The 16,806-nt window shown below is 37.7% G+C and overlaps 1 protein-coding gene across 3 annotated transcripts; it reads left to right on the forward strand.

Moving 5' to 3' along the window:
• Positions 1 to 2,685: 2,685 nt before the first annotated feature.
• On the forward strand, positions 2,686 to 13,627 carry TMEM19 (transmembrane protein 19). Of its 3 annotated transcripts, none has more exons than XM_041712641.2 (7): positions 2,686 to 2,815; positions 3,062 to 3,200; positions 5,939 to 6,052; positions 7,444 to 7,581; positions 7,890 to 8,144; positions 9,190 to 9,399; positions 11,891 to 13,627. In XM_041712641.2, exons 1-7 carry the CDS (start codon positions 2,759 to 2,761, stop codon positions 12,052 to 12,054), a joined length of 1,077 nt encoding a protein of 358 aa, XP_041568575.2. In that variant the 5' UTR covers positions 2,686 to 2,758; the 3' UTR covers positions 12,055 to 13,627. The 3 variants fall into 3 exon arrangements, with proteins under 3 accessions (XP_041568575.2, XP_030115693.4, XP_002192208.6); XM_030259833.4 differs by having other exon boundaries at positions 2,687 to 2,815; positions 3,062 to 3,212; XM_002192172.7 differs by lacking the exon at positions 2,686 to 2,815 and having other exon boundaries at positions 2,822 to 3,212.
• Positions 13,628 to 16,806: the final 3,179 nt, after the last annotated feature.

Below are 16,806 nucleotides of genomic sequence, written 5' to 3' on the forward strand. Positions count from 1 at the left end.
AGTGTGAGGAAAAGTTTTCAGGTCTATTTGTCATAAGCAACTGTTTCTTGCTGCTTTTTTTAATTCTCAAGCTTATTATTACTATTACGTGTGAATAAGGAATGGGGGGAGGGTTATGAGTAAAAACTGATTATGAAATTAATGTATTGCCTGTATTATGTATTAAATATACATAATGCTTTTCTGACTGGTTTAGGATGGCTTTTAAAATACATTTGTTATGTATTCACAATATTGTAAGCATCTAGATGGCAATTTAATTTTTTTGAAAACCCAGCTTTTTCTAATTAAAAGTGTTGTTGTTGTTGTTGTTGTTGTTGTTGTTGTTATCATTATTACAGGACCTAGTGGAAAAAAAGGGCAACATCTAGAAAAGAGTAATGTAAACACAATATATGGGGCAATTACAGAGCTGTTGTAGACATTACTTTCAAAACTGTAGCTACTTCTTTCAGCTTCCAAATGCAAAATGAAGTCTAATTTTGCATGCCTTTCTTCCTTGTTTTCTAATCTACTTGCAACATTTAATGTGTACCAAGCTACTGCAGGAAAATTTGTTCGCAATCAGAAACACTGGAAGAGGGATGTATGAAGCCACATTTAACAAAAGACTCTAAGCTAAAAAAGGAGTCAAAGCCAACATTATTCATGCACTGGTTGTTAGACATTTCCTGACCAGAACCACCTTTCTCACATCAGGAGTGGAGAGCTGTGGTCCCTTTTGCTGTTCTTGCTCAGGTAAACTCCAGCAGTAGCAGCAGCACCTTTGGCTTTAAGCCAGGATACAAGTTCTGTAGATAAACCAGTGCCATAGTCTAGTATGTCCCTAAATCAATGCCAAGTGCTACTTCACATTGGGTATGTGATCTATGAAGAAAGCTGAAGAGTCCATTAGAGCTCCACAAACCTGCCCCCTCTTCACACCAGCTTGTGTGTTGCCATTAATCACAGTCCCACTGTTTTAAAGAACCACAGATAACAGCCAGGGCTCTAGGATTCCTGCAGGAGCTTTTGTTTCTCCACTATATATTCCAATCTCAGTCTGTTACAGTTTAGAAAACAAAAAGTAAGCAATAAATTAAATAAAACAATTTATTACAGTTAAGGATGTATTTGAATGAATAAATTTATGGGAATTGGTTGTACCAGAACAAGCAGCTGCTTGTTTAGCCATGAGTTTAAGTAGAGTTGATCTTGTCCTGGTTGAAAATCTCAACTAGTTAGATTTTTGCAGAAGAACCTAAGCAATGTCATGTCAACGCTATTCTTGAAAGGCGTCCCGTTCTTACAAAGCAGCCCAGCTACTGAGTCCCTGATTCTTAGATCTCAAATTCAGACCTCAGGTGGATGTTTAATGAAAATTTGGGCAGTAAGAAGGAAGACTAGATGTACCAAAATCAGTACTCCTACATTAGTATTAATGTTTTTGTATTTCTACTTGAGATAAATTTTGGGTGTTACCAGTATTTGTTACAAATAAATATAGCAGAAAATAATATAAATCCTTGTCAAAGGCACCTGATCCAAGTTTTGTCTCCAAGTGCCTGGAGAAAATACATTGTAAACACCCAAGTATTAACTTTAGCCCCCTGGAATAAGCCTACTTTCTTCAGCTAAAACCAGGTATATCTGTAAATCTTTAAGGAGTAAGGTTCTTAGCTTAGACAACATCTGAAGAAGCAGCTTTGAGTCATAACTATTTCTTTCACAACAACATGGAAATATATCCAAGTTTATGAGAGAAAATAATAATTTTCTTTTTTCTGAGATAAAAATAACACATGGACTGTGTTCACAACTTGATAGAAACCTACTCCAGATGCTGCATGAAAAATAAGAGAACATGTCTTAAAATAAATGGGTGCCACAAGCCAGCATTATTCCCAAATTCAGTAAGGAAATTATAATATCTTAAATTAAGAACACCTACTTGAATTTTCTAGCTTTAAAACTACTTCTGCTCTGTATCAAAGATCTTTTACTGTCCTTTTTTGTATTACCCTGCCTCTTGCTGAATACCTAAATAAATATTCTGTTCTGCTGCTGCTGCTACAAGTCCATAAGAAAAAAAGCACCTAATGTTCATGAGGTACCACTTGGAAGGTTTTGGTCTAGGTTCCACTGAACAAGTGCTGAATACTTAAATGCTTCTTCAGCATTGTCTCCTGGGATGCCTGAAATCTTATTTATTTCATTTATTTCACGTTTATTTTGAGGCTGCTGCCTCGAAACGATGGGTTTTTGAGAAGTTGTGAAGTTTCACTTCGTACTGCGCTTTGTTGACAAAGCCTCTGATGTGTGGAACTGGGAGCTGTGTATCCCGTTCAGGTATACACAGGTATATAAGGTAATGTCAGCTTATTCACAACTCGAGTGTTTTGGGAGTCATTCTGACGTGCCCCAGGAAAAGCCACCAGGCAAGTTTGGCATGTTTTCATCCCAAGTCAACTTTAGGAAACGTTTCAAGTCTCTTTCTTCTGCTGTTAATGAACTTCGAAGTGCTCCAACAAGTTTCAACCCTCATCCAGGTACTCACTGGTCTCACTAATTATTCCACAGACTTCATGCCTTTCACAGGCGTGTCGTTCCTGGTTTTATTTCGCAAACTGCACCTCCACTCGCGGCGTCTGTCGGAGGGGCGCGACCCCACGCCCGCCGCAGGGCAGCGAGAGCTCCGCAAGGCGCGGGCCCGCCCGCAGCCGCAGCGCCCCCTCGCTGCAGCGCAGGCGCGGGCGGGCCGGCGCGGCTCGGGCGGAGCATGCGCGGGGAGGCCGCGGGGCGGGATGGTGGCGGCGCCCGCGGCCCCGGGGAGCAGGTCGGTGCCGGGCCCGGGCGGTGCGAGCGCCTCCGGCCGCCCGGCGCCGCGCAGCGCAGCCCGGCGTGTGCCGGCCGGGCCGGCCGCTGCAGCCTCTCCATGAGCGCCTCGGTGCCTCTCGGCAGTGCCCCGGGGGCGGTGCGGGCCGGGCCCGGCCGCGGCTCCGGCCGGGCGGGAGGAGAAAGAGGAGGAGAAGGAGGTGGTGGCAGTGTCGCTGACGCCCTGCGCCTTGTGTTTTCCCATCAGGTGTTGTCCTTCTTGCTTCCCATGTCCTATAACCAGGAGGATTTCTTCAGAGAATACCTCAAAATGATGGCGAATATGGTCATCCTGAACTTGCTCATCTGTATTTCGCTGGCGTTCTGGATCGTGTCCATGACTGCAAGTACGTACTACGGTGAGTCCAAAGGCCGGGGAGAGGGTGGCATGGCACGGACTTGGGCGAATCCTCCCCTCCGGCCCCTCTAGGCAGGAGACAAAAATGGGAACAGGGGTGTGCACAGCCCCTTCCTTAGTCAGTAGAGCTGATAACCCCACATCTTCCAGTAGGCGACAGTGGTTTAGGTGATAACCCCACCTCTTCCAGTAGGCGATAGTGGTTTAGAAGATGCTGACAGCCACTTACTTGCAGCTCTGCCCAGGAATCATGTACAATTTAAAATGTTGGTGTCCTTTATGATTTCTTTCTCTGAAAGAAAAAAAATAAAAATTAAGAAGTGAATAGAAAGACTGAGTTGACAGAGGTCTTTCTATATTAGGGGAAGTACATGACAGCATGGGAGGAATGCACCAGCTTTCAAAACTTTTAGGAATCAGCAACATCTGCAAGGTGCAGAACAGGTCATGCAGGAGGACTTACTTAGTTGAGGAGCAGAGAAATGGAAAATAGTATAAGAAGATGGAGATGTATGCATGGAGTGGCTGGCTGAAGTGTGTACTGTCAGCTCAGTGTTCTGCTCGGGCAGCTCAGGCTGGCTGTGACTTAATTGTGTGCAGTTGCAGGGGCACAAGTCCTCTCTGTAGTCTCTCTTTTTTGTCTCTAGGACCATTCTTACAGCAATGTGCAAAAGCAGCTAATACTGCCTGCAGTATCAGTTTATGCCTATAAGCATTTAGCTGCTTTTCCAAGACAGGTGAAGACTTATCATTCAGACCCCCGCCAGTTTGATGCTGGAAGAGCTCCAGTGTCATTGCAGTATTGCAATTGAACACCTTCAACTGTGTATTAATGCCCTGCATCCAGAAGAAGCTATAATAAATACTCACCAGTATAAGCTGACTTTTGTAGAGGCAGTTGCATGTCTCTGCTTAGTGTTTTTCAGTGATTTAGGATGGGTTAGTTCTGGTACAGCATTAAATCTGTGTTGTCTGCATACTTCTGCTTTAGGTTGTAGTTGAGATGCCAGATGTGTAGAAGGTATGCAGAAGCAGGCTTCACAACCAGCTTTTATCTGTAGTTACCCAAGTGGGATTTAAACATGCAACTTCATTTATGTGTGTCTGCTCTCTAAAGGTATAGCTTTTCTGACAATTAGGATATTCTAGTCCCTGTTCTCTTATGTGAGTGGGAATTTACAGTATAGCGTGGAGAGATCTGGTACCAGCTAAATCAGGATAGGGCCTGATAGAAAGAAGACTGCAGACAAATCCTTCTTTTTGTAGGGAATGGTTATGGAAGAAGAAGGACATAAAACTTCTGTTGTTCATTTGCCTGAGACTGTGAAAGACCTTGGCTTTTCAAGGAGGTGAATGAAACATACAGGAGTTAATGGGCTTAAAATGGTTCAGCCCATAAAAGTGGTGAAATTCACAGTCTGTAATATAAATATAAAAATACTACAAACAAACCTTTATTAATTTACAGTTTATAATAATTCTTAAGCACCAAACAGTGGGCCAGATGTTAGTGAAGCCAGAATGTTGAAGAATGCATTCATTGTTTTATTATAGATCTTATCTTGGTCTTACTTAGTAGTAAGTTAATACAAATCCTTTTCTCTCCTACAAGAAAATCCAAAAAGTTTAGTTTAAGAATTACCTTGAAGAGATGAAAATTCTGTTTGTTAGCCAAACAAAAGGAACCCCTTTGTGTTCCAGTACTGCTTACACTCAAGTTTGCACCAAGAGCTGCCTTGGTTTGTGATAAGCAATACCAGGCTACAGCACTGGAGGGCTCTTCATACGCAGCTGGTGCTTGTCTTTTGAATTTCTGACTCAGCCGTGGGCTGCAAGACCCCCCTTGCTCACCTACTATGGCTTTGGGGCTTTTCAGTACACAGAAGAGAATTTTTTCTTGTGAATCATTACATTGCAGTAAGTGTTTCATTGTGCCCTGCTTTGCACCAGGGAGTCAGTGTTTCTGCAGAGGTTGGGATACTGATGGCACAAAAGTTCTTGTTGAAAGCCATCATGTTTATCTTTCCAGCAGGACAAGCCTATGTGTCTCTGTAAAATCTTTTTTTATAAGATCAAGACTTACTTTAATGCAAGATTTGTGATGTATTTGTATAGCAGATGTAATAAATAATTTCTCAAGATTTTAATTTTTTTTTTAATTTCAAAACCTAGATTAACTATTGGCTTTAGCTTTTAGAAGTATGTGGGTTTTTCAAACTAAAACTGTCACTGCAAATATTGCCGAGATACTCATCAGCTTAAAGTATATTTTAAAGAGCCTTACATCAAGGTCAGAAGAACTGAAAGGGCTGATGTTTCATAAAGTGGTCACACTACTTCACCTAGCAGACTGTCTTGCTTGGCTTATTTTGGTAGTGGAATTTTGTCAACAGTAAATTCAGATGTTAGTTTTTGAAATTCATAAATCCCTTTTAGAATGGAAAATATCACCATATTTTTTATTGTCACATTTTGCTATTTTTTGGTAATTAATTTCAGTTCATGAAATACATTTTTTTTTTTGACAGCTGAATAGAAAAATTGAGTAGATCATTGCAGATATATTGTCCTTCTGTCCATATGATTATCTTTCTTGTGAAGGATGAAAAGTTTTAATCTCTATTAAAGATCAAAATTTAAGTATATATCAGGAAATAATGACTTTTCACACATGAAGATATAAAGGCTTTATGAGGATCATCTGTAACCTGTTATTTGATTTATCAGGTACTTTGCGACCTATTTCTCCATGGCGCTGGCTTTTTTCAGTCTTGGTTCCACTAATTATTACTACACAGGGTTTTAAGAAGAAGAGTCTTGATCACAGTGGTGCATTAGGAGGTATGTTTTTTCTGAGACTTAAGCTAAATGTTTAGTAAACTGCTGTTTAAGGCTTTACCTAGTTCTGTTATAATAAAGTATAAATGTAAGCATATATACCCCAGATTCATACTGGGTTTTTTTTTTTCTCATGCTTATTTAAACAGTCAAGTTAACCCTGTGCTACTGTTCGTAATTGATTTTATTAATACTATTATAGTTATGTAAACCTGGAAGATTCTTCATACTTCAGTACAGTATGCAGTTAAATCACATGGTTTGGTTTATCATATAGAAAGATCCACAGAGAAAAGAAATGCCAGAGGTGGTGGTAAGGGCCTTAAACTGATCATGTCAGCAGCCTTCCTGCTTGGTGGGAAATCAGTTCTCCTTTCTGTATGGTTCCCCTTTCTGTAATAGAAGTAGTTCTAGGCATTTTTTTGGCCTGGCAAAAATAAGAAAATTAGATCTGTACTTCACTAAGAACAAATGATTGTTTCTGAAAAGTTTTTCTAGACCACATGATAAAAAGCCCAGCATAGTGTATAATAGTGTTTATTGAAATCTGATGCAATGTTTCTTGGTGAGGTGATTCACCCTTGTCTTGTGATATTGTCTGAATTGATGTTCAGTGAAGTAAAACAGGGCCTCAAATCCTTCCTTCCCATGTCACCCATTTTGGAAATCTTCTGTCTGTGAGAGTTAAGGGAAGCATTTTCTACACTGACAAAAATATTTTTGGCTTTTATGTTCCAACCTCTTAACAGCTCTGCTAGCCAGTTTATACTGGCATTTGCTCTTAAATGCAACCATTTTTCTTTCAGTCCTTTAGAATTGTAATCTCGTGAGCGGTGATATTAGGCCTCCCCTGAAAGGGGACATAAAAATGAATTGCATGAAGAAGATAAAACACTTTAAAAAATTACAGAAATAAAGGGGTGTAATAAAAATCATAAACTAAAAAAGAAAAGAATAGAGAAGTAGCATCTGCTAAGATATGGAGGAGGGTTTTAGAGGTTATCTTGGAGACCTTGGATGTGGGATTTGATAGCTTAACTGATGATAAACTTGCTGATAGAGGCACAGCCACAGGTATATATCTAGTCCTTATAAAAATAATATTCTTCAGGCAGAGTACTTGAATTTCACTTTTATATTCTTTGGATTCTGGGGGTTTTATTGCTTCTCTTCTATTTTTGCACAGTGTAACTGATTTATGGCAAAAGGTCTTAAAAATCACATGCTTCAGCAGTTATAATAAAATTAGCAATTGTCAATAGAATCTCTTACTGCATTATTGTGTTAGGTATATCAGGAAGATACTTTTCATATTCAGAAAATTTGAAATACTTAATTGCTTTACAAAACATTGTTACATGAAGGAACTATATATATGTATTTTTTCTTTATAGGACTGGTGGTTGGATTTATCCTTACAGTCGCAAATTATAGTTTCTTCTCTTCTTTGTTTGTATTTTTTGTTACTTCTTCAAAACTTACTAAGTGGAAAAAAGATATAAAGAAGAAAATAGATTCAGAATACAAAGAAGGTAAGCCAGAATACTTTAATTCTTTTAGATCCCTTGTAGAGAATAAATACTGCATATTTCTTTTTCCCTTCAAAGGGTCAGATGAAATACAATATCTAGAATAGGGAACACTATTGAGACTCCCCTCGACTCTATCCCTGTGAATATTAGCAAGCCACTTTGCTTTTGCTTCTGTTTTGTTAAACAAATTGCCATAAAGTTTCTGTTTTGAATGTGTGTCTTTTTAAATTTAACTTTATATATGTGTTATTTTGCTTTTGCCTCATGCTGTTGGCTGAAATTACTAAAATTCAGTTTCTATACTTCAGGTGGCCAGAGGAATTGGGTTCAGGTATTCTGTAATGGTGGTGTTCCTACTGAGCTGGCTCTCTTATATATGATAGAAAATGGACCAGGTGAAATTCCTATTGACTTTTCAAAGGAATACACAGCATCATGGATGTGCTTATCCCTTTTGGGAGCTTTGGCATGCTCTGCTGGTGATACATGGGCTTCAGAGATTGGTAGTGTTATAAGTAAAAGCAAACCAAGATTGATAACAACCTGGGAACAGGTTCCAGTAGGTAAGGTGTTACCTCTTCTACATGTTCTTAATATTTTGTTAATCTGTTTTGAATTATGCATCCAACTTGAAAAGTTCCAAGAAAGACATAGAAAAACAAATATCAGAAATCTGGGATTAGAAAAGGTTTCCAGGAATGCATTCTCTGAAATGTGTTTCTTCTGCATCTTGTTGATGAGATGCACGAGCATAGCAACCACAGAGCTAAAATAATTCTGAATGCTGTCACTTCTAATCTCTGACAAGAGTCAGAGAGTTTATACTGCTAATATGAAGAGTACAAGTTATCAACTGGTATTTTTCAGGCATTGTTTTAATCAGTAGAATACATATATATTCAAGAGAGACAGTACAGAAAATTTACTTCATAACCAAATCACTCATTTTCTTTAATATCCTACCAAGGTGGAATTAAGTGAACTTCCTGTCTGTCAAACATTGTCTCTGTGGTGGATGTCATTGCTGCTTTAAAGCAATATGCCTTTTCTGAGTCTTGCTGGAAAATTGATCAGAGGTATAGATCTTGTTGGATAGGAGTTAAATGCATGGGAATTATTCTTTTCTTTATATGCATATTCAGATTTGTATTCAATGAGCTATCATCTCTGTCTATGGATTTGGTAATTTTATTTTTAAATGTGTTGGTGAAACATGTCTTAGTATACTACTTCTGAAAGAGGGCATTGCTTTAATGTGCACATCTCAAAGTCTGTTTTTCTTGAGTAAATCTCTTCTTTTATTACCCCACCACCACCAAGAGCAGACAAATACCAGGTGATATTGAGAAGTGTGTGCTGTCTAGTTTTATTTAATTTAATGCTGGTGAGTATTTCTAGAGAACTAGCCCTAGAGACAGGAATGGAGTAGTAACAAGCAGTAATAGTACAGGTGAAGCTGCTCAACAGCATAATGGGAATTGTAAAAAGCTGCTGTAGATGTAAGAGGAGAAGATGACTATGGACAGTTTGGATTTCATGTAAAACATTTTAATTAATACAAGTCTTTTAAAACCAGTTGGTAAATCAGCTACATTTTATTTGGTTTAGGTACTAATGGAGCAGTTACTTTAGTGGGCCTGATCTCAAGTTTGCTTGGAGGCATGACAGTAGGTATAGCCTACTTTATAACACAACTCATTTTTGTGACTGATCTGGAAATATCTGCTCCACAATGGCCCATTATAGTGTTTGGTGCAGCAGCTGGCCTACTGGGATCAATTGTTGACTCATACTTGGGAGCTACGATGCAATACAGTGGTAAGAGTCTTCTTTTTTTCTTTTTTTTTTCCCTTTCTCCCAATGTAACCTAAAATTTGACTTGAACTTGAAGAAAGGCTGAGGATATGATTTTTAAATGGAAAGATTACAGAAATAGCAGCATCAAGGACAAAGGGAGCAAAAGTAATGGACATAGTAATGAAAAGGAGCAAGGGCGGTTGGCCCTTTTCCACTTTGATTTGTTTATTGTAGCTTATTGTCTTGTTGATGACTGAAAGAGACAGAGACACCCACCAAGTTACCGTGGAAGAAGCAATTGCTGCTCTCTCCATTTCTATATTTCTAATTATAGTAACATTTTATAGGAAAAAATGTCAGTTTAATTTTATCCATTTATTTGGATTAAGTTGTCACTGCAGAAGCTCCATTCCTAACTTTGAAGTCTTAGCAATAGGCTCAAAAGTAAGAATTAAGTAAGAAAAAGTGAACAATACAGGTTTTTTCACTGCTCCCTGTGGAAGCTCTATAATACAGAGCACTGTTCCTATAAGTTAAGCTTATCACAAATTAGCTGTGATTTCAAATACAAAGACAATATGCATTTTTTTATAAAATTGTTGACTGGCTGGTTTTAAATTATTTCAGTGTTTACTCATTGCCCTGAAGGATCATTGTCTATGGACAAAACTACAGACAACCTTTAGGTTAAGCTGTAAACTTATCCTATGTTTCAAAATTGTTGAGAAACCATATCTGACACTGTTGTGTTTACCAGCTTGCTTACAGAGAGAACTTAAGTTTCCATGTTTCATTGTTGGTATACTTATTAACTGGAAGTCAAGGTGTAAATGTGCTGATGAACTGCCTTGGCAGACCAAAAGGACTTGTGTCTCTATTACAATGAGATCCACAAACTGTTGGTGATGCTCTGGATTCGGCTATACAGTATTTTTTATGCTCTATTCTTTGTAATTCCATTGAAGATCAAAATACAAAGGAGTGTTTAACTATTTGATTAATTTTTAGATATTTCTGTCCTGAGCAAGAAACACTTAAGCACTCGGAAAACGTTTCAAGCTTCTAATGAGGCAGATGCATTAAGAGAATGGAGTAAACCTAGCTAATGCGTGCCTGCATTTATCAGCATCTATTTATTTTTTATTTCATATATTTTTTCCATGCTCAGCAACTTACCTTTTTAGCTGCAGCAGGAACAGTATGCAAATTCCACAGTTTCTTTTACAAATTCAAAAGCATTGCTGGAGTATGTATATTATGTTGTACACGTATGTACTGTGGTATATGTGTGATGTGATACAGGCAAAACTCTGCTGCTCATTTGTGTCTCTCCTTCAGCATACTTTTTTTTTCCCTTTTCAGTGTAGACTCAGAAGGAATACTCTAGTTTCTGCAGCATCTTGAAAAATAATAAATATGGCAGGGGGCATAAAGAATTGTCTCGTTTTTTTAAAACAGTATGCTGCTAATCCTTTCTGTCAATGTGTTTCCTTTTGATGATATTCCTTTATGTGGTGTATCTAATAGCCTGTGATACCCACTGTTTCTGAAAGAAAATCCACCCCTGCCTGCAAAGTTATTAATTAAAAGTTTGAATAGCTGTGCAGAATAAGATTCAGATTTGCCCATGTTATCAGTTTATACCTAGTCTGTAAATAACAAAGCTAATGGAAGGACTGTTACTTTGCCTACTTGTTCATGCTTGGAATATACACTTTATGTACAATTGAGGCATATATTTAGAAAAAAAATTAATATAAAATATACTGATTGCATTTGGAATGTTGCAACCTTAAATGAGTGCATGTGCACATAACCAGTTACACTTCACTACAGTGCAAGTTAAGATCAAGCATTCTAGATTGGTGTGCTTTTATCAGGAATGGTGCAGCTGGACAAAACATAAGATAATGGTGTCTGTACAGTAATAGCTAATGAAGGACAATATTAAAGTGTTGATAATACAGAGCCAGAGCAAGAAATTACCTAAGTACTACAGAAAAAACTTCTGCTGCTGATGGTATAAAATTGCTGTGTAAAGAGAATTTATAAATTCAGCCTTTGTAAAGAGCTTGTTTTCTGTCAGATTAAGTAATAATGTTTCCACAATTTTCCTTTTAAAACAAATACATCTTCTTAAACATGCTGTTAATAAGTTCTTTCTGTTTAAAACGGCATCCTTTGCTTTAGAATGAATTTTCAAACAGCTTCTTCCTCTTCTGATTTAGCTTGTTTCATTCCTTTCTTTGCAATGAAACTACATAAAGAGAGATTTGACAGAAGTATGACTTCGCAAAAGAAGTAACATCTAATGTAAAATATTACATTTATACTCCATTTTTTGAAAATACCAAATTAAACTGACTGTAATTTAGATTAGTCTGATGATGTCTTCTTACAGAGATTTAACACTGTTATAGCAAAATAAATTTAGGAAGGTGTATATACTAGGTTACTAAGTTTCTTTTCATCTTGGTTGACTTTGTAAAATGAAGTTTTTATCTTTTTCCAGGTTTTGACCAGACAATTGGCATGGTTGTTAACCACCAAACAAAAGACTCCAAGCACATATCTGGAAAACCTATATTAGACAACAATGCCGTAAATCTTTTTTCTTCTGTAATCATTGCTCTGATGCTTCCAGGCACAGCGTGGTTTTTCTGGCCAAGGGGTTGAAATGGTTTAAGGTTTTCTGCATGTGAATCATTTATGTTCAATCTTGCTCAGAGACTTCAAAGAGTTCCAATTGAACTCTCTGTAAGAGATGGATCTGAAACATTCAGAGAGCCAAAGGACTTTCCATCTCAACTTGTTAAGGCTGTAAACTTCATGTGGCAATCAGCATCTCTCAGGAAGGTGCTTTGTCAATAAAGCTCTTGCTGCTCCTCAGGTGGATGTAGATCATTGCCAAGTGAGGTGAAGCACTTGATTAATTTGTCCTCCATTTATGGAGCTGAAGTGTTGATGTCTCTTCTCTCCAGTTTCCAGCATCTGGAAGGGCAGGAAGCTGGGAATAGAAGTCTTATCCACATCAATCAGTGTGATGGAGCCTTGTGGCTATTATCCAAGTTAGACAAAAAAACACTGCAGCTTTATATAGGCAATGGTAACATGGGTGATGTGGGTGAATTCTGGTATTTCCCATTATCTACCGTTTGTAAAGTCTTTCGGAAGTATTTGGATGGGAAGAAAGAATTCAGCCTTGTTGCCTATTCTCTATCCTGGTACTAGCTCCACTTCCCTGAGAATAGGTTTGATAAAAATGATCCATACATAACATTTGAAGAAAAAATCTAAATTTAAAGTAGAAGCTTTAAGCTGTTCCAGTAAGAATAATAAATTTTTCTATGCTTTTTTGACATCTTTATTTCAAAACTAATGATATTTAGGAAGATTTGTCAATACTGTGGTATTTATCAAATACGTTAAAATTAAATATGACAGTTGTGGATTCACAATCATCCCTTTAGAAAGATAATGTTTTTTTCTATGAGCATAGAATTTTTCCTTAGTGTTTGGCATTCTAATCAAACTATACTCCTTGGTTATCTCTCAGCAGTGGAAGTCTTTCCCATTTTGTTTGGGGCTTCTATTTAGAGATAATAGCTTCAGCCAAAGAAGCTACAGATGTTATCCTTGTAGCAAATGGGGGAAGTCACACACATAAACCATTTAAAAGTAGAAATTTAATTTTCGATGCTCAGGTTCCCGTGTTAGGTAATTCTGTCTTCCCTCATTCATTTATAAAAGTTGCGGAAATAATGTCGTCAGTACAGATTGTATTTAAACTTTAGAGATACCCTCATAATAACCTCTCAGCACTGATAGTCAGAAGTGTGGGCCCATACTTTTAACTTATGAAAAGTTTTTTTCTTTTCTTGTTCGAGATAGGTGAATATTTTGTATTGAACATCTGGGGTTTTCTTACAAGTGTCTTGTGTATGCTGCCTATCTTAATTAAATTGGGTTTTTTTTATCACCTTTTATGGGAATATTAAAAACTTTTAACACCTTCTATACTGAGTTTACTCTTTTAAAATCTAGACTATATAGATCTGGAATTCATCTCTGGAACTACTTCACTGTATTATTCGATTTAAAGATGAGATTTCAAAGTAGAGATTTCAAAGTTTTCTGAAAAGAACAAATTGTGTAGCTGCTCTATGTCTGTTCCTGTGGAAGGGCACAAAATTATGGAAGTAATATATGCACTTAAACTGTAACAATAAACACATGAGAATTTAATGTACTGTTTGTACTTACACTGCTTATTAATACAGTTGTGGTCTCTGGAATTGAGCAAGATAAAATTTTTGTAAGATACTTTTTTTTTTTTTTTTCACCAGTTGAACACCTTATTCTTGTATTCTTTTGTTTCCTGAAGTGAAATGTACTTTCAGCAACTGAAGTTGACATGGTCAGCTTTTTCACTATTTTTTATGAGTTAGCTTGAAAACCAGCTTACCATAGTGAGAAGACATCTCATTTCATATTCGTAGCAGCATGAAATGCTTTGATGTGTGATCATATGAACAAATGTGATCTGACTGAAATCCTGTAGTTAGCATCTTCAAAGGCCATTATTTTGGATTTTTTTTTTTGTCATGTCTTATTTATGACACTTGAGTTGCTTTTGAAACTGCTCCTAAGTTTCCAGTATACAGAAAGATCTGAGCACACTTAAACTCTGAAAAGGACAGGGTTTACTTCATTAACTTCAGGTGTATTGAGTATAGCTTAGGCAAATATTTTTATGTTTAACTACTCAGTAGTTGTAAACTGACAAACTTCGGGAGAAGGTGGAGGTGAGAGTAGGGGATACAGAAAAGAAATTACTGAATGTGACAAACTGCCTGTAACTTAGTGTGGGTCACTAGGAGCAGTTTCTGGGCTCACAAGGCAGCAAATGAATAGCCTGTGTCCAAGTGCTACTTGGAGAGACAAAAAATGCAGGAAGTAAAAAGAAAAAGGGAGAAAAGCGAAAAACAGGAAGTTGATAAATTTAAAATTGCAAGATAGGTTACTGCAGTTAATAAATTTGCATTTGTTAATGAATTTGTTTATAAATTTGCTCTGATTTTGCATTAATAATGAAGTGGCATCAATATTTCCACAGCAATACATTCAAAAACTTTCTAATTGAAGTGGTTACAATTGTGATTTGCGGGTCCTTGTGCTTGGCTTGATTGGTGGATGTGATAGATGTTTAAGTAAAATTTTGACATAGTTGCATGCCAGAAATCTTTAGCCAGGTCTCACCCAGACTTGGTGCTGTGATTGTTGAAGTATACTGGTAACAGAACCACCAGTATCTATTTTTTAAATTTCTATTTTATTGTTACAGCTGCAGATTGTTTTGGGTCTGCACATGCTGCATTTGAGTGGTCCATCATTACACAGTTTCCTGGGACAGAAAAATAAAGTGGTGTAAAAACCAAAAGGGGTATACCACCTGTCTTGGATATTAAGGACAAACTGATTCTGCAGATTGACTTCTTCTGACAGTAAAGGGCTGAAATGTCATGAAATTCTGTTGGTATTTTACAGAACCAACTTGGGCACTATTCACACTGCAATCTGTTAGGACTGGGCATCTCAGATTTGTAAGTAGGATTTGTTTTCCCTGCATTTCTTCCAGCAGTACTTTGGTCCCCATGCAGCCTTTTCTTTACATTTCATTATCTAACATTTTAAATTGCCATAAAGTCACTTTTCTTCAAGCAGGAGTTAACCTGTTTTACAGGAAATTTATTCCCTTAAAGCTTTGTAGGTATGCAGGTGTGCTTCTGGCTCTTGCTATAACTGGATAATAGTTTTTAATTTAAATACTGCTTCTGTTGGGGGATAAGGCGCAGCTCTGGGATACAATTATGGGCCTGTTGTAATGCATAAATCAGAGACGGTACATGAATTCACTCAGACTAATGTGGATCCCTGCAGCACTCCAAAGCCTGCAATGCAGCCTCCCTCGGTAAATATTAATACCAATACCAAATGAGGATGAATACAGACATGTGGAAACAAAGCTAATGAGAAAACGGCAGCTTGTACTTGGGTACTTCCACGTCTGTAAAACTTAATTCCAAGTGAAGAAATTCCACCAGGAATATTTAGTAGCTTTTCTACAACATTCATCTCATAAAGTCAATTTTAATATCTTCCCACTACAACCACTAATTAAATCATAGAATCACAGAACAGCCCAGGTTGGAACGGACTTTTGAGAGATCATCTGTGGATCATTTTGTGGGAAAGGGATCTTTGGTGAGATTATCTAGCAATAACCAATCTGTCCAATCACATTTTGAATACCTTTGATGATGGGCACTCTACCACATCCTTGTATGTCAGAGTTTTCCTTGAAACACAAAAAGGTGGATGCGTAGGAAAAAGTAGATGATCACCATTATGATTTCTGATCAGGAAACATTTTGTGACTGACTGATGGTATGAAGTAAGTGTCATACACTATGTCACTTTGAAAATATCTTCATAACAGATGTTTCCTCCTGTAGCAGACCAACCAGCAGCATTGCTTGCTCTATGCTGTTCTGGGATTTGGCATTTTAGAGCAAGGACAAGTGTTTGCTAATCCAGGTGAGAGTCAAGAAGTGAAGACTGGATTAACTGAAATGTAGAAGAACCAGCCTGACCCATGCTGAGGAAAGGAGAACAGCACCAGTATGGAAACAGCTGCCTGTTTGCAGGGAGCTATCTGACTGGACCTGCTGAGTCACCTGTGAAGCCTTGCATAACTTGTTTGTACCTCTCTTGTCTGGTGGCTGCTTTTTTGTGGCTATGTTCAAACAAGCATAAAGCAGAATTAAATACTGCAATGTGATCACTGCCCAAATTGGTCTTGGAGGTTCAAACCCACACCATTAGCAAGGACAACAGTGGTTTGAAAAAACAGAATGCATCCTGCAATTAGAGGAAACATCAGTAGAAAGCAGTAAGAAGTTTTCTGGTGCTCATTTGTTAATACCCTTTAGTATCTTCAGTTACTATTTTTATAAGGTCTTTGCAGGTGCAGCCCTAGCTGCGAAGCTGGGAGTAATAAAAAAATCATGTGACTGTGTTGTGATGTTTCTTGGTAAAGGGCTCTTGCTGTGCTGGCTTATGCAGTGTTCAGCCCAGTACTAGAAAAGCATCATCCTACTCTTTTTCTCACTATTGTCACTATTACTTGTTTGCCTGGTATTTCATTGTTTCACTTGTTGACTTCCTAAGTCCTGAATTCATTCCACTGTCAAAAGCTGCTATGATCAAATGGTCCCCCAAAGGAGTAGCAGTTTCAGTCTGCCTTAAACTGCCAAATGTCTTGGTTATGGTGCTCCCAACAGATGTGCATCATCTCATTCCATTAAGTGTCTCATCCTAATATAATTTAAAATGAAGAAGTTCACTAGGCTGAACTCTGCTGATTCA

This window comes from Taeniopygia guttata, chromosome 1A, assembly GCF_048771995.1.
Source record: "Taeniopygia guttata chromosome 1A, bTaeGut7.mat, whole genome shotgun sequence".
NCBI classification, from domain to species: domain Eukaryota; kingdom Metazoa; phylum Chordata; class Aves; order Passeriformes; family Estrildidae; genus Taeniopygia; species Taeniopygia guttata.